The sequence below is a fragment of the Sparus aurata genome, chromosome 12, assembly GCF_900880675.1.
Source record: "Sparus aurata chromosome 12, fSpaAur1.1, whole genome shotgun sequence".
NCBI classification, from domain to species: domain Eukaryota; kingdom Metazoa; phylum Chordata; class Actinopteri; order Spariformes; family Sparidae; genus Sparus; species Sparus aurata.
The window spans coordinates 6,550,665-6,577,726 of record NC_044198.1 but is presented as its reverse complement, the minus strand read 5'-3'; the positions used below and the strand labels follow the sequence as shown (position 1 = coordinate 6,577,726).

The 27,062-nt window shown below is 41.2% G+C and overlaps 1 protein-coding gene across 2 annotated transcripts; it reads right to left on the bottom strand.

Annotated features, from left to right (window-relative positions):
* Positions 1–75: 75 nt before the first annotated feature.
* ehmt1b (euchromatic histone-lysine N-methyltransferase 1b) lies at positions 76–26,538 on the bottom strand. 2 transcript variants are annotated; one of them, XM_030436580.1, is made up of 26 exons: positions 19,331–19,502; positions 15,904–15,994; positions 15,305–15,813; positions 13,371–13,692; positions 13,072–13,220; positions 12,681–12,836; positions 12,225–12,296; positions 11,995–12,097; positions 10,934–11,071; positions 9,566–9,843; positions 8,899–9,131; positions 8,574–8,789; positions 8,384–8,466; positions 8,127–8,233; positions 7,847–7,969; positions 7,528–7,629; positions 6,014–6,118; positions 5,769–5,923; positions 5,474–5,641; positions 5,103–5,247; positions 4,897–4,974; positions 4,535–4,650; positions 4,186–4,272; positions 2,410–2,488; positions 2,026–2,201; positions 76–1,523 (listed from the first exon to the last, which is right to left on the bottom strand). In XM_030436580.1, exons 1-26 carry the CDS (start codon positions 19,352–19,354, stop codon positions 1,334–1,336), a joined length of 4,005 nt encoding a protein of 1,334 aa, XP_030292440.1. In that variant the 5' UTR covers positions 19,355–19,502; the 3' UTR covers positions 76–1,333. The 2 variants fall into 2 exon arrangements, with proteins under 2 accessions (XP_030292440.1, XP_030292441.1); XM_030436581.1 differs by lacking the exon at positions 19,331–19,502 and adding an exon at positions 26,491–26,538 and having other exon boundaries at positions 1,334–1,523.
* Positions 26,539–27,062: the final 524 nt, after the last annotated feature.

Below are 27,062 nucleotides of genomic sequence, written 5' to 3'. Positions count from 1 at the left end.
ATTCCACAACATGTTTATGCAACATTGAAGCAAACAGGCTTGCCTTCCAAGAGAAACTGCAACAAGTAAAGCATATCAGAATAAATGCATTAGTAGTAAATTTATTGAAAAAGATACAACCAATTAGATGGATGGTTCACGATCCAGAAATATGTAACAGAACAGAATGGAAGTGCATTTTTATAACCTTTTTTTTTTTTTTCATTTATACCTTTCAAGACTTTGCACAACAGTCACTGCTTTACTAACAACATTTAAAAAGACGGGTTGGCTTCTGTCGGCAAATTCATGAAACAAAATTAAAAACAGCCTAACTACAGTAACTACGATTAGAAAACTGGAGTTAAAATTAAACATAAAAAACTTAAAACATTCTCTTATTTTACAAACTATGTTCACTTCGGTAATAAAAATGAAAACAAAAGTAAAAACCTTTGTCAGCACCATTTTCTTGTTTGTTTTCTAACTCAATTTCAGTTAAATCAATTCTTCAACAACTGTGGCAAAATACCTGACTCATGACAATCCCCTTATACACGCTTAGTAAAAAGACCAGCCAATTTATTCAGACTCGAAACACCTCATTTTTGAGGAATGGTACAGCATCTTTGTGTCATACAATCTATACTCACTGGTATAGCAGATTAAACAAACAGTCCAATTTTTGCTCAGGTTCTTTGTCTTTCACATCATTTCAGTTAATTAATCAATTTATGAACTATGGTGGCAAATGTTGGACGTGTCTGTTCAAACACTGCAACAAAGATGGCGTGACTCGAAGAAGTGGCATAAACATAATTCAGTATTTATCAGCTAGTTTTGCTGGAATGGTTGATGATTAATGACCACAAAGGTCAACACATTACACCCAGCTGTATGCTGAGGTTGTCTTTGCAAAAGATACCCTCATCCCCGATCTTAAAATTCCTTGATCATGACTCTTTAAGAAAAGCCATAACAATATCAATCAATCGTTTAAAAAAAAAAAAAAATAGACAAAATGCGCAGTTTTCCTTCCCACTAAATTTATGTATGAAGTGTAAAGACTGTTCGTATTGTCCCTGTGATGTGTGTGCTGACGCTGCCCCTGCTGTTCAAGTTACACACGGTGGAATAAAGGAGCAGCGAGATATCCATGATTTGATTGTGCATCTGGTTCTGTGTGTTTTATGGGTTCTCACAAAGGTCAGTGGTCCGTGGTTGTAATCAGAAGTGGATATATAGTACAAGTTTACTGATAAAAGTTCAAAGTTCAAGGAGGACAGAGATGAGCAATCCCTGTGTGTCCGTCAGTCATGTGTACATGTAGCAAAGCTTTGTGTGGGGAGGGCTTTTAGGAGGGACTGGAGGGACTGTTGGAAGAGCTGGTGTCAGGTGACGCGCTGGGCTGTTGCTGTTCCTCGGGTGTGCTGTCCGCCTGCAGCGACGCCATGGCTGCTGACGAGTACTTGCACTTTGAGGAGCCGCATTCGCAGCTAAACAGCTTGCTTTTGACTTCCCAGAAGTGGTCGCCATAGTCGAATCTAAAAGAAGAGGATGAGAAAGCAAAGGATTTTAGAAGAGCATTGTTATTTAATCATGATTTACCTACTCTTCTACTCTTCCTTTTTGAATTTTATGTTTTTTCACCTATAGTTTCATAGAATCTATAAAACCTCGAAATTTACACCTTCAACAAAATAACAGTTAGGTCTTTAATTGTGTTAGTTCTCAAACATAACCTTAAACTGTATCAATTTCAGGAGAAAGAAAGAATACAATGATATCAAACGTGTGTTTTGAATTGCTGAAAACCATTTATTTTTATCTTGACCTAAGTTTTAATAGTTATTCTTTATTGAAATCCATCATCAACCGAGTTTACCTCATCATTCATTTCAAATAAGCCGACATCAGCCAGAAGGTCAAAATATTCTATCAGCCAACATATCATCAACACATTTTTGAAACTCAGACACCAATATTTATATCAAACATGATGATCAAGAAATGTCTTAAAGTGGTTAAGAAAAAAAATAGTCTTACCCAAGCTCCTCTCCAGCCATTATGCTTTCACTGGCAAAGAAGGCAATGTGTGGGAAACGAAGGTCCTGGTGCGTTGTGAACACTCGACAGGCAAACAAGTTGGGGTCGCACATGTGATTGAGGAAGCGGCTGATGTTGCCATAGAAACGGGCATCAATGCAGTATAGATCTTGTGGCTGGGAAGGAAGATAAATAAAAACTAAATAATACAGCTGGGGGGAGAATTCTGTCAGGAACGAAATCTCAAAAGAATTCGAAGCTAAGAGTTGATTTGAAAAAATACAGAATATTAAAATAGTCACTTGGAATCAAAGTGAAGGTTTTAATTATATTTTCAATCCGTGCCTGCATTTATTTGAGAAGATTTGGTGTGATGTACTTTACCTTATCATCCAGGCTGAACAGGTAGGCATCATTCTGCCTCATTTCTGCCTCCGCTTCGGAGATGATCTCCCCTACGTACCTGTTCAAAGGCAGGCAAGTCGTCAGTAGCTGCTGACATTGCTGAAACATTTTAATGCTAATGCCTTCTGCAACATGCCAAGATTTAATGAACGTTGAATTACAAGGGTTTTTTTTCCCCAGAGGACTGCAGTTGTGAGATACTGTGCTTCAAAGAATTAAAGTCCCTGCTGGTAAACCTGGCAAGAAATTATTTCACCCAAAAGGTTATTTAATTTAAAAAATAACCCCACACATTATTCAAAACTGAAAGATCACGAGTAAGTGGATGTCTCAGCACTCAAACATTTTTACTGTCAAATTCAGTTTATCAAGCCATCAATTTTCTTATCAAGCTTAATAATCGTTTTTGATGTACATACGTCCCCCAATTTTTTTCCTTAACAAACAAGAAACGGTAAGAATTATTAGACAGCTTAACTGAAATGTCTTTATTTCTCTGAAATAACTCTGGATTTGCTCCAAAACATGACTGACATCATATTAACCGACTAGCTTCACAAAAGAAGTCAAGAAAACAAAACGGGGCACAAATCAACAAGGTAAACATACTTCTATCTCATGGCTTCTCAAAGATGAATATGTTAGAATCTAAAGTTTGCCTCCAGAATAATTGTAGCCTTTTTAACTGTTTTTAAGTATGTAAATTTAAAAAAAGGAGTCTCTAAATCAAAAAAAATTAAAGATGCAAGAAGTGTTGGATCAGGGGAGTTTTTGTTTTAATTTATTAAACAACTATTAATGCTGACAAAAATCTATATATGCAAGTCAGGCAAAAGTTTTCACGTAAAGTGTTGAATAAAGGTTTTATTCATGTTCATGTTAGAGACATGTGCCCAAAGAAAGATTTCTCTGGGTTTGAACATTGTTGGACACATTTTGGATAATGTCAGTACAGAAGTCAACAAAATATATAACAAAGTTCTAGCTGTCTTTTAGACATTTTAATCCAGGAATGTTACATAATATATCCTAAAATGTATATTTGAATGATGCATTAAAAAAAACATCAGTTTGTGAGTGATCATGTTGTGGATGTCTGTGTGCATTATTTTGTCTGGCAATTGTATTTTCCATTGATGTTTCTTAACGTTTTGCAGTACTTTTCACATGTTTTCTTGTATTTGATATGCACCAACACTGACAGCATATTAATGGAATGCGCTGACATTTTAAACTGATTTTGAATACTTTTAAATGCAGATTAGAGTATGCTGTACATATCGTGTGACACCATGGGGCATTTACTTGAATGTACTTTCACTGCAACAGGTTTTTGAAATAGCACACAGAACCCTAAATGTTTTTCTCGTTTCAAAAAGCTGTCGAAAAATATAGTCACAGTACGTTATCAGTATATTGACATTAGCAAAACACCTCTGTGACATCGACAGCGCTTCTGAACACAAGTAGAGCGGATAACTATGTCTCTTTACTGCGCTACTAAGCTGCTACCATCTGGCAGAAGGTACAGACACTGCATATGTGAGAGTAGCAGGTTTATTACATTAGGGGAAAAGTGACAACATGCCTGTTCAGATTACTCAATAAATTAAGAAATAAATACAGATATGCAAGGATGCAAAGCTATGGCCATCTTGTATTGAGGTCTTTTGAGGACATGATCTGATATCCACCAATCAAATGTAAGGTGAGCAGCAAATTTTATATAGTGTTTTGTAGGTAATTGGGACTTACTCGCATACAAAGGTCCCCTGTGGTATGTCTTGGAGTGTGCGGACACCCCAGCCCTTCTTACTGGTCCTGAAGAGCTGAAGCTTGGTCCTGGAAGATCCACAACAAAGGAGATATTTACAATAACGCACATTTACACAGGATGTGAGGCTGCAGGTCAAATTTAAACTGCCTTTTATCACCTCATAGACTTATTTATGCTCGATAGTTAAGACACTTTTGAATAGAGCTTCTTTGCACAGTTCTACCAGTGTAGCTGTTGTTAAATAATACTTTTTCTAAAGCTGTGGCTGGCATCTGAATTTGCTGGCCGTGGTTAGTAATAAGAAACGTTGAGGTGAAGTTTGAATACCTGAGTCCATTTTGCACTACCCGGTTCTTGCAGGTCCTCCAACAGGAGCATGCATGGTTACACTCAAAGATGAGAGGAGGTTCTTCACGGCAGAATTCAGGGAGAAGACGACCGCTCTAAACATGACAAAAAATACATAAATACAAATAAATATGTATATCATTGTTATGATTTACTTATATTATACGCTACATTGTATATAGACACCCTGCACACATACTTGTGTGTATTGTGTTGTTTTTAATGGTTTGGGGATCCTTACTTCCACTAAATTCTTACTTTGTTCAGGTGTCTACCTACTTTGGGACACATCTTATTAAAAGGAGGCGGTGTGGTCTGACTGTGCAGGCATCTATTCTTACCTTGTCGTACCAGCATCGCAGACTGAGCTGTCCACACATGCAGATACTTGTCGAACAGTCTTCCTTACAAACACAGTACTGTTGGCCGTGGATAAAGAGAGAGAATACATGTATGAATAATACTGGTCACTTCACATTGCCAAGCGCGGAGAGGGAAATCTCTTGGTGTCCTTTAAACGCACCTGAGGAAATGGTTTATAACTTACCTGCAAGTGTGTTATGTTCCTGTCGATGTTCATGGGGGAGGTGACACAGTTTTCGGGGATGTATTTGTAGCCGTCAGGATAAGGTTCACTGTCGACAGAGTTGACACAGGGAATAGGAACTCGCTCCTGCCCCAGAGCTATGTCGCTGTAAACGGAGCAGTAACTGGTTAGGGGCTGTCAACGTTTTCAAAATCAAGACAACCTTATGCAGAGACCCTAGCAGAAAAAAAATCAACAGTTCTGGGGTCGTAACTGCAGTGTTTTGCCAGCTGATAAGCTTTTAACCCACAGATGGACAGCATTTTGATCTTTCCACCTAAATCTTTTACCACAGTATTTTTTCAAGAGGTAAAGCATGGAATAATTCAAACCTGTGAAGGACATTTTGCTCAGCACTGAGCCTGCTGTTCTTTGCGTCCCTCTCCCTTCTGTTGGCCTGCAGGGCCGCCCAGGCCTTCGAGTTATGGCTGCAGCAGTCTGGAGGAGTTTCTCCCTCGCGGTTCTTCAGAAAGACATCTGCTCCTCGAGTGAGGAAAAGCCTGAGGAGACCACATTTTAATGAGCAACAACAAGGCATTTCTTAACAAATTTTCAAAGTTGCTCTTTAGTCCTCTTGTTTTTGGCTCAAGGTTTTTTTTTCCCCCTGCTTAGGAGGCAGAAACTTACGTGACACAGTCCAGACGATTTTCTCTAGCAGCAATGTGCAAAGGAGAGTCACCGTGGATATTGACGGCCTGCAGATCACAGTGGGCGTTCAGGAGCAGCTCTGAGATGTCCACACTGCCCGAGAATGCTGCCCAGTGAAGGCAGATGTTCTCTTCCTAAGACATGAAACGTCATAAGGCAACAATTATATAATATTTGATGTTTCTTTTCATTATGTCAATCAGAGGACAGATTCCTTTACCAACCTTGTCCCTGATGCTGATGTCGGCTCCTTTGGACAGAAGCAGCTTCACCTGGTCCACATGCTTGTACTCTGTCGCCCAGATCATGGCTGTCCAGCCTCCATCATCCTGAGGTAAAACAAGACTTTTATCTTAGCAAGCTGACCACTGAACAACTGAAACATCATAAACATAACATCATGTCGATAACTTCCACAAATACATTGACAGAAAACAATGTTTTTATTCCAGTCCTAGAGGGAAGCTACATTCAAATATGAAGCAGCAGTGATACCCACTTAGAACAAAGGTTCACTGGAGGATAGACTGTTCCATTACATCAGAGCTGTATTAATGGCTAACTTCTTGCAGCAAGGTCAGTCATTTCAAACAAAGACATATCAGACGCAGTGCAGTTCTTTCTATATCTAATTTACTGGCATCAGAGTGCATTTGGAGGACATATCCAAATGATTAGAACACTTGTACAACTTTAAAAAGTTCAGGAAGAGCCACTCTTTAATCATTCATTCAATCATTAGTCCATTTCTTTTTGCCTGTTCTGTCTGTTCTCGGAGCCTATTATTTAACAGTATGTAGTAAACAAACCATGTGAATAAAACAGTGTTAACTGACTGTGAACCTGCCTGCTGATGGAGATTTTACTTCTGTAAATGGCATCTTTGAGGTGATTTGAACATTTGTTGAGGACGCTAATTGACACAGACCTAAGATCATCTATCCGGTATATTCATCATAAACCTGGCATATGAAGCCATTTATTGAAGCCATTTTAGTGCAATAGTTTAGCTGAAGTATGCTCATTTGTTTCCTTGTCAAGAGGTTTGTGATAATAATGACAATACCACAATGTCTGTAAGCTAAGTATGAAGCTATCATATCAGCAGCCTGTTAGCTTAGCTTAGCTTAGCATAAAGACTGAAAGCAGGGGGAAACAGCTAGCCGGGCTCTAAGCTAATTGGCATGTTGTATTCCATTTGTTCAAACCGCGTACAAATCAACATTTAAAGATGTGGCTACCTTTCATTCTTACGAAGATGACAATACTCCATCACTGCACCTGGCCAAGAAACATTTCTAGCCCACACCTCCCTGGAAAACCACAACTTGTTTTTACATTTCCTTGTGTACAGATTAAACAAATGAGATATAACATGTTCATTTTTAAGCTTTAGAGGTGCTGGAAGTGCCTTCTGGCTAGTTATGTTCCTAACAACTAATTTGAGTCAAATTATCAAAACCGAGCACAATTTAATCTTTAAGGTTAAACATTTTCTGAAAAAATGTTGCTTTTAGTCCACACTAATTTAGGAAACACTAATTACAACAGCATTTTCATCAAGTGAACGCAATCGTGCATAAACACATCGAAGACACAAGAGTATCAATCTTCTCATCTTCATGCTTAAAAAAAGCACATGAGCAAAGAAACTAATGGAAGAGCCCTATAATAAACTCTTCACAGCTGAGAGATCACTGATTAAAGCACTGGAAGGACGATTTGAAACTCCACTGACCTGGCAGTTAATGTTGATCAATCCTGTGGACAGAAGATGTTCCACAATGTTGTAATGGCCAGACTTTGCCGCTAGGTGGAGACACGTGAACCCTTCAACATCCTGGATGCAGCAGACAATCCAATTATTGACAGATTCAAATATTCAAAGTAAATGTCAAATAAAGATCCACAGTTTAACATCTTGAATAAAATCAGTTACTTTCGATTTTCTTTCTTTAACATGACATCTGCGAAAAAAAAACCTTGTGGTTTAACCAATCGCTGTGGCTGGCTGATGAAAATCTTTGATAACCTGAAGATACCAGTTGCAGGTTTACCTTGTGTGTGGCGCTGGCTCCAGCTCTCAACAGGTACAAGACGGTTTCCATGTGGTTGTTCTCACAGGCCTCCATCAGTGGCGTTCGCTGATCTTCATCACACATGTCCAAGTTTGCACCAGCCTGAGGAGGCAAACATCAGAGAGCCACTGTTACTCAAGAGATTGCCAAAATCCTTTAGTGTCAAATTCTAAGAGTAACTGTTTGATTTTTTCCATTTAAAATATAAAATGTATTACCCACAGGAGTGACTACAGGGCATGCCGAAAGATGCTCTTACTTGTACAAGCATGTGGCAGATGTCTTTGTATCCTCCCTCAGCTGCAGCGTGGAGCGGAGTGCGTTTGTTCTGAGACTCCATCTTAAAGTTTGGGTCGATGCCGTCCACTGAAAAGAAATGGAGAAGGAACCGTTTATTTAAAAACATCTGGATTGAAACAAAAGTTGGCTGCACTCAGAGTACAACAAGATGAAAAAATGTAACAGAGCAGTTTTATGATGAACAGGACAGATAAGGCACCACAGGAGTTAACATACCTAACATCAGGAAGACCTTTTTGAGTTCTCCCGATTTGGCTGAGAGGTAAAGTTGTTTGGGATGAAATCGCAGCTTCTTGGGCCTAATCGAAACATACAAGAACAAAACTTTGAGTGCATGTTTTGAGTTGTAACCAAGTCTTTTGGTCGTTCATCTAACTTAAGATGGCTCTGTGGTAGTAGAACTAACTTCTCTGTGTCCAGAGCTACTAGGATGCTCTCTAGAGTCTCTCTAGGATGTCCTTGATGAACTGAAGGTGGCTCTGTTGTTCCCGTCCCGGCCTGCAGTATTGCGTTCCTGGACGATCCAGGAAGAGCAGACGTGTCATAACCATGTGACGAACGAATGGGAAGCGAGCTGTCGGCCCTGCCGCTGACTTCACCTCCGACGGCCAGTCGAGAAGAGCTAAAAACAAAAAGAGGAAAAAATATTTTCAATTCATTCTTGCATATTTACCAATATGCTACTAACGTAACAATATACACCCTTCAATACACCACAGCTGGTAGTTTACCTGCCAGTTGTGGTGTCAGCTCGGCCCTCTGGGACCCCAGGCGTCGCAGGTCCTTGTGCAAGCACAGTGGGCACGGTGGAGGTGGTGTCGGCCTTTGCGATAGTGACCTCCTTGGCCTTGGTGGCCTCCTCTCCACAGTGGGGGCAGAAGCTTTGACCTTTCAGCACCGAGGCACAAGCACGATGGAAACGGTGAGAGATGCTGATGTCTGGTTGGCACTCCATGAAGGTCCCCTGCATGACGAAAAACAACAAGTCTCGTGAGCAAAAAATGATGGTCTTGTCTGACCAAATCCTCACATGAGAGAAGCTAGAACCACAGAATGTGTGGAATTTTTTCTAGATACATTTCTGTATTTTTCTGCACGATATGCAGTAAATGAGCCACAGTAAAAAGAAAAAAAACACAGCCGGTTAAACATAGTTGTCTGTTGAATGAGCACCACGAGGTAGGTGCTGGTTTTAGTAGTGACGTATGAAGAATGGACAGTTAATCTTACCACCCATGCTTTACCCACATCGTCTTTTTCAAGTCAAGTGAACAAAAGCAGTTTTCTTCCCAAGAGTCATGAACATCAACAACACAGGGTAAACCCGTATCCACATTCCAGTGAGACATGATCAAACTGCAGCTGAAAGCCTGAAATTGAGTGAGCGGCTGTACTCACGGCCCTGCAGAAGAAGCCACAGCCGGGGCAGCACTGGTGCTTCACCATGCCGTTACGGTGGTCCTCGCACAGAACCAGCAGCTGTACAGAGTTGGAGGGACGCATCATTTCATGTTTCAGGACGGCGATCTGGCAGCGGGTCAGCTGTCCATCAACGCTCTCTGTGGCCATGCACTTCCTGTCCGCCAGGATAAGAATCTCTCGACTTTTGGGCGTCTCCATGCGGCAGCTGCAGAGTGGAAGCTCATGAGCCTCCTCGATGGCTGACATCGAAGTGTCTGCAGAGAGACAACGTCCAAATTATTTACCTCTGTATCAGTTTAAATTTGCTTCAGTTAAATTATCAGAAGGACTCAATGCCGCAAATGATGGGCTGGCAGTGATGTCACTCTCTCACTAGATAACACCCCCTCAAAGCCACTGACCTGTACACACAGGCTTCTTTGACACTATTTTGACATTTATATATTTTTAATCTTACTTTTATTTCAAATATAAATGTGTTTTCCAACAAAACTGTATTTTGTTTCCAACAAAGACAAGACAAACTTATTTTGTTTGTCGAAACATAAGCAGTGACTATTCATAGTACTCAGTGCTTTAAATATATTTTGGTTGGTAGCATGATACCATTTGGATCGGCGTAACAAATAAATAGTCTGCTGTTCTGAGCAAGACACGCTGTGTCATCAGGAGATGAGAGCAAAGTTTGTTAGAATAAACAATGATCTGTGTGATGTACGAAGACAGTCAGTAGTCTGTAGACACTGAGCTCTGGCCAGAGTATCCTAAAATTCAGATGTGCTGTATATATGTAGTAACTTTACACTGTTGAGAGAATATGGGCTTTCTTTTTTCTGGAACAAAAATCAAGAGAGGTGAATACCACAGGAGTGAGAGAGGAGGGTATAACAAGGGCTTCGTATCATATACAATATGATAATATCTGTGGACAGGTGTGTAAAAAAAAATATCACATTTAATTTAGACAACCATATGTTTGACCGGTTAACTGCTCAGCTTTCGTCTTTTTGCCTAAACTCTCTTAATCTGTGCAGGTGATTTCATGACAGCTCCTTAAAGCCACCCTGGGTGAAATACAATAGAAATCATTTTGACTGGATCCAGTATAAATCTGCATTGGATGTGCAGTGATGTGATCAGTGATATTTCAGTGAAGTCAGATGTCTACACAGAGCCCCACAAATAACTATAAAGCACGACTCACACAGCCACAGTGTGTGATTTAGATGAGTCTGGTATGGTAAAGTCAAGAAAAGCACAACTTGGTGACAACGGTGGACAGAACACATGGGATTGATAATTATGAACAAGTGTGCCGAGTTCCCTCATTTCCTGGAAGCTCACCTTTGTTCTGTGAGGAAACTGCAGGTTCCTGGGGCTTGCTGAGGTTGACAGACTCGGGTGAGGGAATCTGTGTATACTCCTTCCCATCGCCTGGCTGGGCATGAGATGAAGCCTGAGGCTGATCCACCGCTTCTGGTTCTGAGTAAAATGACAGTGATTCATCAGAAAATGCTTCACTGTTTACCATGACATTTAAGCAAAAGGAAAGAACCCACAAAGCTTATAGCTGCAGTGCCATAAAAATGTAAATTATGGCTAATTTTAGTGTTTGAGTTGACCGACAGACTTCACCGTGATCTCTCAAGCGGTTTGATAAATGTGTTGTTTGGGAAAATTGTGCAGCAGCTGAGTTTGGATAAGTGATTTCTTCATACAATGAAGTTCTGAATAAAGTAGCAGGTGGCAGCAACAGTAGAGAAAATTGCTGTCTTGCTTAATTAAACTGTTAAGTTAGTTTAGTTAAGACATCCTGTGAGTTTTTATACAATTTATTGTAAGCAAAAAAATCTTTAACGTGATAGACATTCTGCAGGAATTTTTTCATGTCCATAAGGACTTTTATTAATGCAGGAAAAGTTCCCATACAATATTTTTGGACATCGAAGTAGAAAGAAAATAACGTTTAATGTATATGAATTTCATTAAGTGCATAAAATATCGATATGGTGTGCAAAATAATGTAATACCATTGTGTAATCCAAACTTCACTGTGCTAAACTTTGAGAGATGATGCAGTTTAGAGCTCATTTTCAGCTTTGTGTTATGACAATTACAATTTTATCCAGGGAAATTAGTTTTTGTGCAATTTTTAGCCAATAGGAGTTGATGTCAGGTCCCAGTTGAGTCTCAAAAGATTTTAGGGTAGAGGAATTAACATGACATAGTTTGGAATGCGAGTTAAACTGATGAACGAGAGTCTTCAAGTGCCAAAAGGAAAAAAAACGTTCTGTCAAAGACAAGTATAAGTTTAAAGTTTGCTAACAACATTGGCAGGTTTCCTGCTGACATGGAGCACAGGTGAACAGGTTTATGACTGTCAGGTGTGTCTGTGACAGGATCACCTTTGGCCTTTATCCTCCTCTTTCGTTTCCTGGACGGCCTCAGCCAGGCGCTGTCTGGTTTTGTTTTCTTTTTCAACCTCCTCTTCAGACTGGACTCTGTGCTCTGAGGCAGACAAACATAGGGGATGATTTCAAAAACTGACAGAAAGTCATTTACAATGAGAGGTGAAAAAAATAAAATGCAGCTGCACTCCGTAGCAGTTAGATTGAGTAACGATTGACGGTCTTACCAAGTCGGACTCTGTGCCCTCCTCCTCCCCCTCTTCTTCTCCGGACTCTTCAGACTCCTGCTCGTCCCCAGCCTCCACCACAAACACAAAACAGGGTTCATTAGCAGCCTTTAACATGACATGACATTTCAAAACACGCTTTGCTCTAATATCTGAGGGTCACGCAGTGATACTTGAGGGAAATTCAACTATTGTCTCCAATATAATGTCTCAAGAACATTTAACTTTCATCAGCTGGCGATCAGCCCACCTGGGAATTTAAATAAAACATTTGACTCATCCCCACAGCGTGATCGAACAGTTGCCGCCTGACTTTTATCAAAAGTTTGAATAAATCTGTCTGCGTTCTGCAACAGTTCCACGGGCCTTTATGTTCTGCACTTTTTCTTAAAAATTAGAAAGTTTCACATGTGTAATGTCAGGATAATAAAAGATACCACTGCTTTATGTTCCAACCTGAGAGATGGGTTCAGATGTTGCTTCCTGGGCAGCACTGACAGGCTCTTCTGCTGGCGGCTGTCGCTCCTCTTCCTCAGACTCCACCTCCTCGGACTCTTCCTCTTCAGATGCATTTTCAACCTTCTCCCCATTTATGTTTGCGACCTCTTTAGTCTGCATGACAAGAAGGACTGGAGGTAATCATAACAATCTCAAACATGCTGTAAAATAAACCAAATGTGTCCGGAGCAAGTATCAACACCATCTGACTACATTCATGAAGAGTTCACAAAGCGTGCAAGAGTGGAATGTGTTTAAAAATGTATTCAACATTACCTCAGGGACTTAATACTGAATATAAAAACGTGGGAGAAAAACTGAGAAAGTCTCTTTTCTGAGGTGCACCGACCTGCGGACTCTTGGCAGACTGTTGGAGATCCTTAAACATTTCCAGGACAGTTCTCTGCTTAAGCACTTTGGTTTTCTTCTTGGGAACCAGACTGTACGTCCCCATCCTCCTCTTCTTCTTCCGGGATGAAAACCCTCCTGAGTAAGAGCCTAGAGCAGGAGAGAGCAACACACACATTTGCAGAAAAAACTCAAAGAGATGATGCTTTGTTCTAATCCAATGATTACTTTTCACTGAAAACCCAAAACCAAAGGCTTTTTTCTACAATTTTGTGTTGTGGTAATGGAATCTCTCTGGACCTAAATGGAGTTTGGCTGGAGCTGGAGGAGCCGGAGGAGCCACATGTGCGGCAGGAGCTTCAGAGGCCACATATGCTGCAGGAGCTTCAGGAGCCACAGGTGCTGCAGGTCCTGTCGGAGGAGATGGAGGAGCCGCAGGTGGAGGAGGAGTTGGAGAAGATGCTGAGGCTGTTTGTGCTGAAGCCGGCATATCCGATGGAGTCTGAGGTAGATGGTTCTGAGCGGAGGACTGCTGCGACGATGTCTGAGCTTCAGGTACAACGTGAGTCTCCATTTTCTCCATTTTGGCACTCTTTGCTTCTCTTAATTCCCTGTTAAGAAGCTGCAAGTGAAAAAAAAAGGAGGATTTACCAATTTACACCACGAGACATGAACAGATTTTAATCTGTTTGATTTTCACCCAGATTTTTTTGTCCACGTGTTGGCATAATCTGCTTTAAGTAGATACTGACCCCTGTGCTTTACAGTAAACAAGGTCCTCTTGTGAAAAGTACAGAAAAAATTACGTTAAATATTAGTGTTTCCCTAGGTTTGTGTAAGGCTAAGGTGCACACATCTGGCAGGGGGGGCTTGGGGTATCACAAGAAAATTTAGGATAATTAATTTTTGGACCATTATTCACTGCATAAGGTAACTTCATGTGATTTGGTAAAGATCCACTATGTGGACAAAGGTATGTGGACATCTTGTGTACTTATGATCAGGGGACTGATTCTGATGGTTTGGCCACTTAGTTCTGGTTGTTGGAAATCTTAATGCTACAGGATACAATGATATTTTAGACATCACTGTTCTTCTTCTTCTTAAAACTCATGGAACAATCTTGAGAAGGCCTTTTCTTGGTTTTGCACGTGCCCCTCATGAGCAAACCATGATCCATGATGAAATGTTTTTTTCCCCATTTTGCTATAAAATAACTTAACTGGCCAGTACAGAATCTTGACCTTCTCCCCATTCAACACGTTTGGGGTGAACTGGAACACTGACTGTGGCCCAGGTCTTGTCGCCCATCATCAGTGTTGGATCTCACTAATGCTCTAATGGGAGAAAATCTCTGCAGCCATGCAGATGGGAAGTCTTCCCAGAAGGGTTCAGGCTGTTACAGCAGCGAGATTAACACCCATGGTTTGGAATGACAAGTTTGATAATCACATATGAGTGTTAATTTTTAGAATGTCCAAATACATTTGTCATTTAGCGTATCTTTAAAACTTGAATTTCCCCTCTGAGGATCAGAGGCCTCCTATCCTAATCCTGGAATCAGCATTGGTGTGTCTATATCTATGCACCAATGTGATGCCACATCATTTATTATTAGAAATGAGACCCTGCTACTTCCTAGCAGCACCCGTACAACATCTTAACTGATGTTTTACTGCACAAGTAGTAGGTGAATTGTTATTTTTTTAGTGAGGCCACATGAGATTTACAACAGATGCAACAGGTCTGCAAGTTTCCTGGGCCTCTAGTGCTGTAAAGGATAGACAAGTTATATCCCTTAAAATAGTAATGCTCTGTCAAAATGTAATATTTTTCATAAATGTATCAGTTATAACTGACTATTAGTGATCTCTGGGGGATGGAGAGGGATGCCAGGTGAATAAGCGGGATGCATTTTGGTAATTTTGCAAAGAAGGCGGAAGGCATCCCTCCTCATTCCCCCACAAATCACCTACTGCAAGTAGCCAATTTCCATAAACCCAAGGTGGTTTGTGTAACTTTAATCAAGTCCGTACACACTGGTGTCTGATCAGTACTTATTATCCACTGATACACAAAGTTCAGGTATCACAATCAGTACTGGGGGGAAAAAATGGTACTGTACATATCTACTTATTTAATGATTCACTTATATCACCTTCACAAAAAGAGACAATAATGGGTCAGAAAACACCAGTGAGCTGCTGATAATCCACTGGGTTCTGGTGGTTTACCTTCTGTGCCGGGCTGACAGCAGGTCTGGACATGGTCTTGCGCGCTCTGTGTATCGTGACCGGTGCTGAAGCTGGTGCAGGAGGCGATGCTGTGCCATTTTTAGTGTCTGGTGTTGTCCCTGTGCTGGGGTCAGTCCTTAGTGCACCTAAACTCTGTGCACACCCAGACGCAGAGGAATGGAGGGGTGTGTTCATGTGTCCCCCTGTCGGTGAGCCCGAAGGCAACCAGTTAGTCCTGTGAGGGGAAACTCCCAAACCCGGCGACGTCGCAGAGCCGCCTTCCTTCTGCTGCTTAGTGAGAATAAATCCATTGCTTCCAGTAACTGAAGCGTGCGGCGGCTCCGTGTCTGACGAGCCATTTTCATTTACCAGCAGTAAAGTCTTGTTGTTGCCTGTTGCAGAGCCGTGTGTTGGGCTCTTGTGCCTCGTATCGTCACGTTCAGTGCCGTTTAGCATTGCCTCTGCTGCCGGTGAGGAGGCCAGTCTGGCTGCTACGTCTTTGTCACCATCTAGACAAAGAACAATGAAATATTATAACTTAAAGTGCAAACAAGTCATTTCCATATGTTAAGCGCTTTCAAGTATAATTTGACCAGTACCTGGCATCTCCTCGCCGTTGCTTGCTGAATTGAGTTCCTCTTTCTTTGTGGAGGCACCCTTATCCACACTGCCTATGGCTAGACCAGCGGGCTGCAGAGACAAGATCACATATATCAGTGGAAATCGAATTTTAGAGCTCTAACAATTATTTGATCTTCATTGAGCCTATGACAAGTTCCCAAAGCCCAGAGTGGCCTCTTTAAAGTGCTTGGTTTGTAAAAGCAAAACCAAAAGATACTCCCTTTATGACATCTGCACAGAAATGATTTTTCAATGACACGACTGAAAGAATGTTTATTGTCAACAGCTTTCAGAATCGATTCATTGTTTAGGTCATTCATCAATTAATAATCCCAAACACTAACAATTTGCTGCTTTTGTCTTTTTACCGTCATTGTAAACTTAACATTTGAGGATTTTAGACCATTGACCTACCAAAACAAGACTTGTTCCCTCCTCTAGCTAAAAAACATAGTTGACAGATTCATTTTCAATTAAACTAATTGTTGCAGCTCTAAAAAACAATGCATTAAACTGAGGAAAATAGAACTGCTGTTGATTTCTTTTGTATCGAACTTCCAACCAATCATTTCACAAACATATAATGCAAAAAACAAAGTGCGTATCTGTTTAAGTCACTGAGTGCTGTGCAGAAACCTTTCTTTGAAACATTACTGAAAAGCACAAAGGCTATAGAGTAAGCCGAGAGAATGAGGGCAACCCCCGTGCACTATCATTGTCTGTCTTTCTCTCTTTTTATGCTATAGCCAACCAGCAGAGCAGTGCATGCACTACCAGAGCTTCAAAAGAAATGACAACCACCCACAGACCGTCTTTACATCCCATAGGAGGAAGCAGTTGAAGAGGCAACACCAGGAAACCTAATCCTGTTTCTTCCTCCTGAGCAGACTGCCAACCTCGTGCTCGCTCCTGGAAAATGAGCCCAAAAGAAACAAGAGAGGCCCGAGAGACAAACGTAGCGACCCCCTTTCACACTTTTGAGATCATACGTTTAAGGAAAGTGGTCATAGGTCAGTTTGACCTTGAAGAGCAGAATACCTCGGACTGAACGGGAAGGTTTGCGCTCTCCCCCGGCCTTATGTGGAGGCTCACACCAAACAGAAAAACGGTGGGTGTACGGACAGATAAGTCATATCTAGTGAGTGGTAAAAGCAGGTATTGATGGGACAATCGAAAGACCAGCAAACGGCAAAGAACACTGAAACCTGATTCAATTACTTTAATTCTCCTCTTGAATCCTCAATTTGAAACAGACCGCCTGTGTCCTGCAACCTGCATTCAACTTAAGACCACAACTAAAAGAGCCATGAGGACAGATTTCCCAAATCACTCTCCAAAAAACGTGCTCCTGAGTCCCTAAGCCGAACAGGACCGTGCACCTTGTCAAACAGCAACAAGGTCAGGCCAAGAGCTGGGAGCACAATGACCGAGGGTGTTTCCCAAAGAACATCTAGTCCTCTGCGCTGTATGATCTCAAGGAATCTAATAAGCATGAGCAAGGGTGAGGAGAAGAAGACTCCTTTAGTTCCCCCTTTTTATTCATGGTTTGAGGAAAGCCAGTAACAAAAAGAACACCAGCCCCATCCCTCCCCCTAGTGGTGGAAAGTGGAACATGCAGACTGGAGACTGAAAGGAGAGGGGGGGAAGGGAGGCAGAGAAGGCTGTCTGCAGATCTCCGCCATTTCGCAACCAGATTGTTTACTGACACAACGTGGCCATTGCAGCGAATTTCCACTAGATGGGGAGCATAGGGGTCTGGAGGCTCATGGAAATGGATATGGGAGCTGCTGAGAGAAGCTCCAAAATGTTAAGCCAAGGCTCTGAGGCCTGATCGGGAACCTTAAGAAGCAGATTAAAAAATGGAAAGAAATTAGAATAGACTAAAGCTTCAGCCATGGTGGTAAAAATATGACTCCAGGTTCACAGTTTACATTGCAGATCGGACCTGTTTTTGAAATTGCAAATAAGCTTAGTTGCTGTTAGAAATGAGCCCTTCATACATTATGTCCGGTAAAAAGCTTCTGATGCATCAATCATTCACAGTCCTTACAGGGTAATGTGAGTGTGGTATGTGACAAGGCTTGGATGTTCGCAGTGGTGTGACCGATCTAAGAAAGATCTGCAGGAGACCTACGGTAAAAACAAGTAAGAACTACCATCACAAAAAGCAGAAGTACATGACACAATCAGCTGTTAACACTGCCAATGAGAAGATGCCAATACCCAGAGATCAAGTGAAGAGAACAATGAATGAGTTCTGGTAGTGAGTCCCACATTTGTGTTATACGATCCCTTAAACTGCAGCAGCTATAGGCTATGAATGGTTTCACTAAATGATTTTTAAAAAGGCCCAAAGAGGTGAATCTAAACAGTATTTTACAAGAACAGTCAGAAAAATACTTGATTTTCGTGCAGCAGAATTCATTGCTTAGTTTTCCTATCCAGTTAGTAATCTTTCAAAAGAAAAATATACAATTTTTGGTGTTGCATATTCTTAAAAGAGAAGAATTGCAGACAGTGCAATCGCAACAACGCGTCTGTATCTGACATGTGATGACTTGCCTCTTTGCCCTCGTTTCCTGTCACCTGCTGACTGCTTGCTATCTATATGAAGACCTAATAAAATACATGATGCTGCTTTGCATAAAATCTAAAAATAAACTACAGGAAAATGCCAATCATTTATCTCTCCAGTGACTGATTGTGCAAATTGATCAACACATTGCGAGGCCTGACCCTCAGCTACCATTGCAGACTGAAATGCAACCTTTTAGATTGATAAACAGTCACTGCACCCTTATGTTCAAGTATATTCCTGACCACATAACCTAAACTACACATAACTCCAGTCCCCAGGGACCCCATTATATCCTGACCAGGAGGAAACACAGGAGGGATAAAAGCAAAGGTGTGTCAAAAGGAAGTTGAATCTGAGATTTGAAACGACTCGTAGGGTAGTTTTCAGATCTTCAGGAAGTCAGAACTTCAATCTTCATGTCACATCATGTTTCCCCTGCTGTGGTTGCTAAATACAGCATTTACTCTAATCCATGAGGAGCTCTCTCCAACAACAGGATCCAACACGACACACTCAAATCTATCTTTGATAAAGCAGCACTGATTCTGAGGAAAAAAACAAAAAACAAACGTTGCGCCACGAGATTAGATCCTCGATTTCCAGAATTAAGAGCCATCAGTTGCTGATAAAGCAGCAGCAACTGTCTCGAGAAGCGCATCTTGCAAAATGAGAAACTAGCAGGAACCCAAAACAATTGATTTTAACTTCACGGCTTAAATGAACGGAGAAGCAAGACTATGCATCTCCTCAGACCGTTCAAAGCCAACCAAGGGTGAAGAGTATAAAGCTATGTCTTTTCCCTTGTGTGCCTCCAGGAAGCATCATACCTGCTTTCTTCTCATGGCCTCCATTGAGGAGAAGAAGGCGTCAGAGAGGGAGTGTGTGAGGGAGAGTGTGTGAGAGAGGGAGAGAGAGGGAAGAGGGAGGACAGAGAGAGGGAGAGAGAGAGAGAGACGAGAACGTGTCGAACAGACTGTTCCTCTTTTCCTTTTCTTTCCCCGCATGCACATTCACCTCGTCAGTCATGTGACCTGGTGGCTCCCTCTGTCGGTCCTCCTCTTCAGAGGGTCTCCACAGAGCATGCTCAGACGGTTCAAACGGTAGCACCCCTCCATTTCTATAAACTGGAAGACCTCGTTGCCACTGAGGGTATCCAGTGGAGCAGACTCCTTACCTTACTGTGTACCAACAAGACTGGAGAAGTGCATTTAAAAATCCTGTTTAACACATGCCCTACTAAGGTTTTCATCCACCCTTTATGCTAATATTTTTGTCTTTAGTTATTTGGCCAGAAACACTCACTCACTTTTATTTCTGCTACTTCTTTGTACGATTGTTACGACTGTTAATTTGCTGATGTTGCTCAGGGGGAAAGGGGCTTCATAGCCGGTTTGTGAGACAGTTTAAGAGAAGGGGGAAACTGGTACAGGTAGGAAAAAAAATAGGGAAAAAGTCAAGTAAACTGGACACCAATGCAGAGCCTGGGGAGCCTAATGTTTTCAATCGTGGACATCAGGCCACATCCCAACTCCTCAACACGACAGTCTTTTGTCTCCACTGTGCCTCGGGCCAGTGAAGACGGCAAAACACAACGCTGCCAGGCCATGTAACAGATATTACATCACAGAAACTAAGTAACAGACTGAGGTGCCATTGAGGATGCATTAAACCACAAAAGGAGCAGAGCAGATAAACACAAGTATTCTGCTGTGCTCAGTACGAACTGAGTGAATCTAAATGTACAAGACCAACTTAGCATAATGTATCTTAACAAAGGCTTTCTATTGTTGTCAGGTCTCTGTTCTGCATGTGGTCTCTTGGTATTTGGTCTACTAGAAGATGATTTTCACATGAATTCTCTCACAACTTGAGCCAACATCTCAGACACATTGGAATGTAGATGTAGAGATATTGGCAGCTCCTCTTATTTCAAAATGAACAATGACAAACAACCTAGTGCTGACATACAGGCTCAGGTTTAGCAACTTTCAGGACTCATTGCTCAGTAAGGAGAAATAAGTTCTTGTCTTCGGCCATGACAGAGCTGCGAGAAAGTAAGGATGCAGAAAAAGTCAGACAGATCCTGTGAACTAGAGAGGTGAGAAGCCAACATTGTAAGTTAGGACACAATAACAGTAGAGTTGAACACACCTGTTAGCTGCTACGCAACGCCCACGCGATACGAAACGAGGTCATCCATGAGGAGGGAACAATTTAACTAACAACAACAAAGAGTCAGCCTGTATGCAAGAAAAACCTGAATCCCGCACCACTATAGTTTGAAACTCATTTTAGCCTCTATCTGGACTCAAATAAATTGTGACAAAGTTGGTTTGCAACATGAATGGACAGATTTAAAATCACACTAGACAGACTAGATTTCTTACTTCATGGTTAAAGGGTCACAATGCCATAGCAAAGCAGATGACATAGTATTCAAGCCTTGTCTGTAACCATGCTAACTTGTGAAGTGTTATTTGTTAGCAAGGCCAAATATGCTCGTCATGGCTCTATGGATGTTAATCGAGCTAGTCTTGACAGAGATTTATCAAACCTTTTGGGTGGATTACCATTTTGCTAAAGATAATTATTACCCACCAGATGATTCTCTCTCCTGTGGTCTCCCGACTGATCTGGGTGTTTCACTACTGTTTCACTAGTTACATTTAACATTTTTGGTTTAGACTGAATTATCTTGGCAACTACTGGATGTACTGCCATGAAATTCAGTGTAATCTGAAAATAAAGTTGTATCATATCGTGTATTCAATGTCCCCAGAGGATGAATACCTAATAACATTGTTGATCCCTTAACTTTTCAACTAGTGCCATTATCAGGTCAAAATCTCAATGAGGAGACAACATACGATGTTGTCACGGATCATGATGTTTCCGAAAATATGACAATGGTAAACTTCCATTATCAGGATAAATTAGGATAATCGCGAATATCTTCAGGATTGGCTTTAAAAAGCTGTTAAGCACAATAACATACATTCCTACATTGGTTTCCTTGATTTACCTATTTTTGAAGTGCCACTAGGAGGAGTGTGCTAAACTGAACCAAGCGCTGACTAAAAACAAAACACATGTTGTAATGCAACCATAGATATCCATCTCTCCACAGTGCTGTGTCCATGCAACTTACAATCTTTGGCTGACTAATCAGCAGGAGGCGTTCAAAAATATTACATGTTAATATCCGAAAAGATGCAGTTATATTTATCGACGGTCACGTAAAGTATTTTTTCCTATATAATATTACACTGTGAACAACAATTCCATTTTGACACTGTCAGAAGGAGAACTACTGAGCTAGTTATCTAGCTATCAACAACTTTACTACTTCTTTGAGTCTTAATGGTGTTTGTCAAACAAGCGTATAGATGCGTTACTGCCACGTACAAACTACAGTTGTTTCTTTTAGTCCTGTTATCTCAAATAATGTATTAATTAATTTTAGTTTATTATTCACTTCGGGACAGTTTGAATTGGGTTTTTTTGGGACGGTTCCAGGACGGTGGTGAAAAAAGTTAGTATGAAGCCCTGCTACTAACGCTATTTTTATTGTTTAGGCCACTTAGCTAATGCTTCTTAAGCCTTAAAAGTGCTGTTGTGTCAATTATCTTGATACATGTTACTTACACGTCCGCCAAACAAGTGTGAATGAAATAATAATTCTATCCTCCCCATGAAATTCGCAGATAGATTCCAAACTAAAGAACAAGGAGATTAAGTGCCCTCCTGCAGAAACTGCCAAAGTAATAACATTCAAATCAGTCTCTGCTGTAATTTTTGTTAAGTGCTTTTAGTCAAACGTTAACATGCTAACACACAATATTAAGATATTAAATATGGTAAACATCACAGATGGGACAAAATATTGATGTGGCATTATATCATGATACTTCCTCTTGAGATACCATCTGATATTTTTATTAAAACAAACTGCACATTGCATGGCAGCACACATCTACATCTACAAGTGTGGGTGATGACGGGCCATAAAACTACGACTGCACTTTCTGCACATCGTTTCATTTGATTGGGAATCTGACACCACAATGCAGCAATAGAAACACAATTCCCAGACTATGCCTTTGGTGTATTTTCTATTCTTCAATTAGACAGTTATCGAAATGTATCGTTAGATTATTATCTTGCAATGTATTGATTATGGAAGAATTCCTGTTTTGTAACACTATCATTATCATGGGCATATCATGAATTGTATTGTAGCGTGAGTTACTGTGTGATTCTCAACTCATGTAAGCATTTCCCTCTAAACACCAGTATATTAGCCTCGTCAGTATGCATATGCATGACATGATGATGTTATGAGCCCACTGGCAATAAGCAGTGCTGTGCAGTCCTCGTTTTACATTTCTTGGTATTTATTTACTTTAAATATTCTCAGATAAATGAGCAGAAATGTACCTTTTTCCCTTGACTTCACTAATTCAGCCGCACATTGTGTTCTTGTTAGATGCTGTTGTAATATTGAGGGACAGTCAAAAGAAACCCTGAATGGTGAGCGTGTGTGTGTGTGTGTGTGTGTGTGTGTGTGTGCATGTGTGTGTGTGTTGCTACTGTATGTAAATCTACTGGTGGGATAAGCCCTGAAGGCAACAATATGCATGTAAAAAAAGATTTGGAATTAACTTGCTGGGCATCAATCAACTGCTTGAAAGGTAGACAGTAATACAGCCCTTAGCTACTAGCAGGTTGGACCACCTAGTGTTTTCATAACTGCCTTAATTCTTGCAAAAATATTTTTCAGAGATTTTGGTGCATGTTGACATGATAACATCAAGCAATTGCTGCAGATGTGTTGGATGCACTTCCATAATGCAAATATCCTGTTCCACCACACCACCACCTCCTCAAAGGTACTCTACTGGATTAAGATCTAGTGACTGTGGAGGCCTTTTAAGTACAGTCAAATGATTTGAGCTTTGAGACAGGGTACGTTATCCTGTTGGAGGTAGCCAGTTAACTGTAGCCCATTTCCTGTTCCTAGCAGACAAAAGTTGAACTCTGTGTTGTCTTTTTGCTTCAGCCCATTTGCTTCGTAGTTCTGCTTTCTGCGTTCAGAGTTGCTTTTCTACATACCTCAGTTGTAACGCGTGGTTACTTTGCCGTTCTATCAGCTCTAACCAGTCCTACCATTCTCCCCTCTGACCTCTGCCATCAACAAGGCACTTTTTCCCAGAGAACTGCTACTCACTGGATTTTTTTTATTAATCTTATTTTATTTTTAGTAAACCCTTGAGATGGTTGTGCGTGAAAAGTGTCTTCACCATGTAAACATGCCTAACTGCACTGAGTTGACACAACAAGATGGCTGATTAAATATTTGCTTTATTGAGCAGTATAGCAGGTTTATCTAGTAAAGTGGCCAGGAAGTGTATGAAGACTTTTTCACAGTTTTTCATGGATGGAGTAGTGGTAGCTAGATAGCCATGTAGAGAGCTGATGTTGTATCTATTCCGACAGTTATACTGCTTCCAGTGCTCTCATCAGTCAAATGCTTTCTCCAAGCAGCTAAAGCTGAGATTATTGGGCATTTCTTAAGGAAAATCAAGAAAGTGAAATCCCCGTGTCATGTTCTTGTCAACTTTTACAGAGGAGCAACAGAAAGCATCCTGACTGGAAACATCACAGGCTTGGTTCATGCACGGCCCAGGACAGGAAGGCTCTGCAGCAGGTATCACTGGTAATTAGCTGCAATTAGGTGAAGTGAGATGTCTGCACAGCCACAGTGTGTTCACCCTGCTGCTGTCTGGCAAAAGATACAGAAGTATAAGCTTTTTTTCTTCAGACTATTATGAGTCCATCCGTATAATTTATCTTTTCACCGGTAGCATAAAGGGACTACCAACTACATGTTTGTGCTGTAAAATGATAATAAATGACTGGTGTATCTTCTCCTAAAATGTTTTGTTTGTAACGCGTCATGTGACGTCACTATGATACCGATTGAATTCTATGGAGATGCCTGAGAGAGCGTGACATTTCCTGAGAGGCATCTGTCACAAGGCCAATAACGGCCATTTCACCTCAACACTGTACTTCAGCAACAGGAACCCAAAGCTCAGCTTGGGCTCACATGAACTGAATGCTGAATGAAAGCCACTCACTGTACTCCGAGGGACAAGTAAATTAGAAACACCTGTTTGATATAAGGCACAGCTATGCATGCCATTTAATCAGCGCTAGCTTACGTCAAACTGAAGGCTAAACCTTTTGTTTTTAAAATATGATAACGGACATCACAAATTGGGATGGGAATCACAAATTGTGTCACCTGGAGGTTGAACATTAAACCGAGTACTGAACATTTATTGTGAAAGGACTTGCTGTTAATGTCCTACTAATCGGCCTCTGGGTAGGCAACAGCTATCTGTCTGGACAATGTAAATGATGTCTGTTCAAACTAGGACTGTCACACAGGAAGTTACTCTTTTTTCTCTTTCTTTGTAATTTCAAGCAGTAAATATCTAGCACTCGTTTCAACTTCTGATTTTGGTACAAGGTAAAAACTCAAGGTGGTGGATTTCAGGTGCATGGTTTTCTAAGTACACATAACGGTTAAATGTAATCTTTAAATGCTTTGAGTACAATGAAAACTCATTCACATCCACTGTTTTTTGGAGGAGGGAGAGATTCAACATCACCAATATTTCAACACACTAAACCGAAACTATCTGTATGGCTTGACAGCTTTGGAGATAAATGGGAGGAGGAATGTTTGTTTTTTTTAATTAAGAGGATGAACTGACCCTCAGAGGCCGTTGTTTCTATCAGGAAAATGGATCAACAAATAACGCAAGACGAAGTCGTGAGTGCAAACGGAAGTGGCTGCATAGCTCAGTGCCCCACACCTTTCTCTGCTTCACTTCATGATACTCTCAGCACTGCTGAGCAGATATCATCTCAGCGCTGTGCGAGCGACCTCTGCCGAACAACACCGCATCCTATCGCTCACATGAAGAAAAAAAAAGACACAAAGACTGAATGTCTGATACATTTGTACACTTTTGTGTCACTGAAGACAGGCGATCGATCCTTTTAGTCCAACTTTACTGATGAAACATCAATAAAGCAACAATGCCACTTCTTAAAGCGGGCACTTCACCGGTTTGTACCGATTTAAAGCCGTGACAATAACTGCAGATGGCTAACAAAGCCAAGCCTGCACCAGGAATATTATTATCGATGAAAGTTTAATGTGAAAAAATAATCATGGAAAGAGCATCAAAGCCGGCTGAAGAGCTGGCGCCATATGTTTACAGTGGGAGGTTGTAAGAAGCACTGCCAATGTTGCCTTCATTTGACTGCATCAATTATCATGTAGCTAACAGACTTCCCAGCGTATGGAAACACAACATTATCAGACAGGTACTCAGTCCTACTGTTCTAAATGACATAAAGACGACTTGCCGCTCTCATTTAGAGAATTTGTTCATCACAAAAATCAGTTTTTGTGTGGAACTGAGAAAGTGTGCACAGTCTGCTAACTAGCGCGGCTGCTAGCAGCTAGCTAACCATCAGTGTACAGATTAGCCATCATGAAGCCGGTGACAGATAAAAGCGCTAAAACCATAAATAATATCGCCTGAAAACGCATGCATATCTTTCTGCAGTTTATTTTGAACCGCTAAAGCTGGACAGAAGCAGGACAGTGACGGGAGCCTGGACAATGTATGAGCGCACACCGGAGCATAGATCACAACGCGCCCGCACGAATCATTCATGTTCCGGGGCGCAGCATCTTCCTGCACATTCAATTGCCCTCCGGTCCAGCACAAAAGCAAGAGACTCTAGGCTGGCAGCGGGCAATTTACGACTAAACCACACATCGACACCGTCAATTCGCCGGTTTACAGGGCCGTTTCTGGCCGCCGGGGCGAAACACCTTCTCCAAGACCATGAAAACAGTGCGAAAGTAAAACAAGCTCGGTGTAGATAAGGCTTACACACTCACCTCGGGTCCAACCGAAGCCATGGTGCCTGGACGTAAACTCCGCCCACCCGCGATTACGTCACATTTATTGATTCGCAGACGGCGTAATACCACACCTGGGAGTATGATTATCAATAATATTGTCCGTTATATTAAAAATAGTTTTGATGATAATAGCCCTCTTATGTCAGGGTGATGTGTTACGACAGGGACGAATCAGTGAGAAGCAACAGAACAGGGGACAGTGAGAAGCCTGATTGCACCATTCAACACACAATGGTGCCATAGTCATTCTTTACAGATTTGAATGTCAGCCCTTTATCCAAATCCAAACACAACTATCGCTACCACTTAATTCAAAACAAGAGGTTGGACTCCATCGACACCAAAAATGTTATTATGATCACAACACTCCATGGCCGAGAGTATTTTGACACCTGAAAATCATGTCCATTTTGGAACCTGGCTGCAGAAATTTGCTCCCATTCAAGCACAAGAGCATTAGCGTGGTCTATCACCGACGTTGGGTACTAAGGCCTGGCTCACAGTCAGCGATGGAGGGTTGAGGCAAGTGCTCTGTGCAAGACAGTCAA

Bases quoted from the DNA above. Each gene is read 5' to 3' on its own strand.
- ehmt1b (XM_030436580.1), bottom strand. From the start codon at position 19,354: ATGGAGGCCATGAGAAGAAAGCAG. The intron at 7,970-8,126 runs GTAAGAGCATCT...TTGCCTCCTCAG, and splicing joins TCTGCCACATGCTTGTACAA to GCTGGTGCAAACTTGGACAT. The intron at 2,489-4,185 runs GTAAGTCCCAAT...GCCTTTGAACAG, and splicing joins CAGGGGACCTTTGTATGCGA to GTACGTAGGGGAGATCATCT.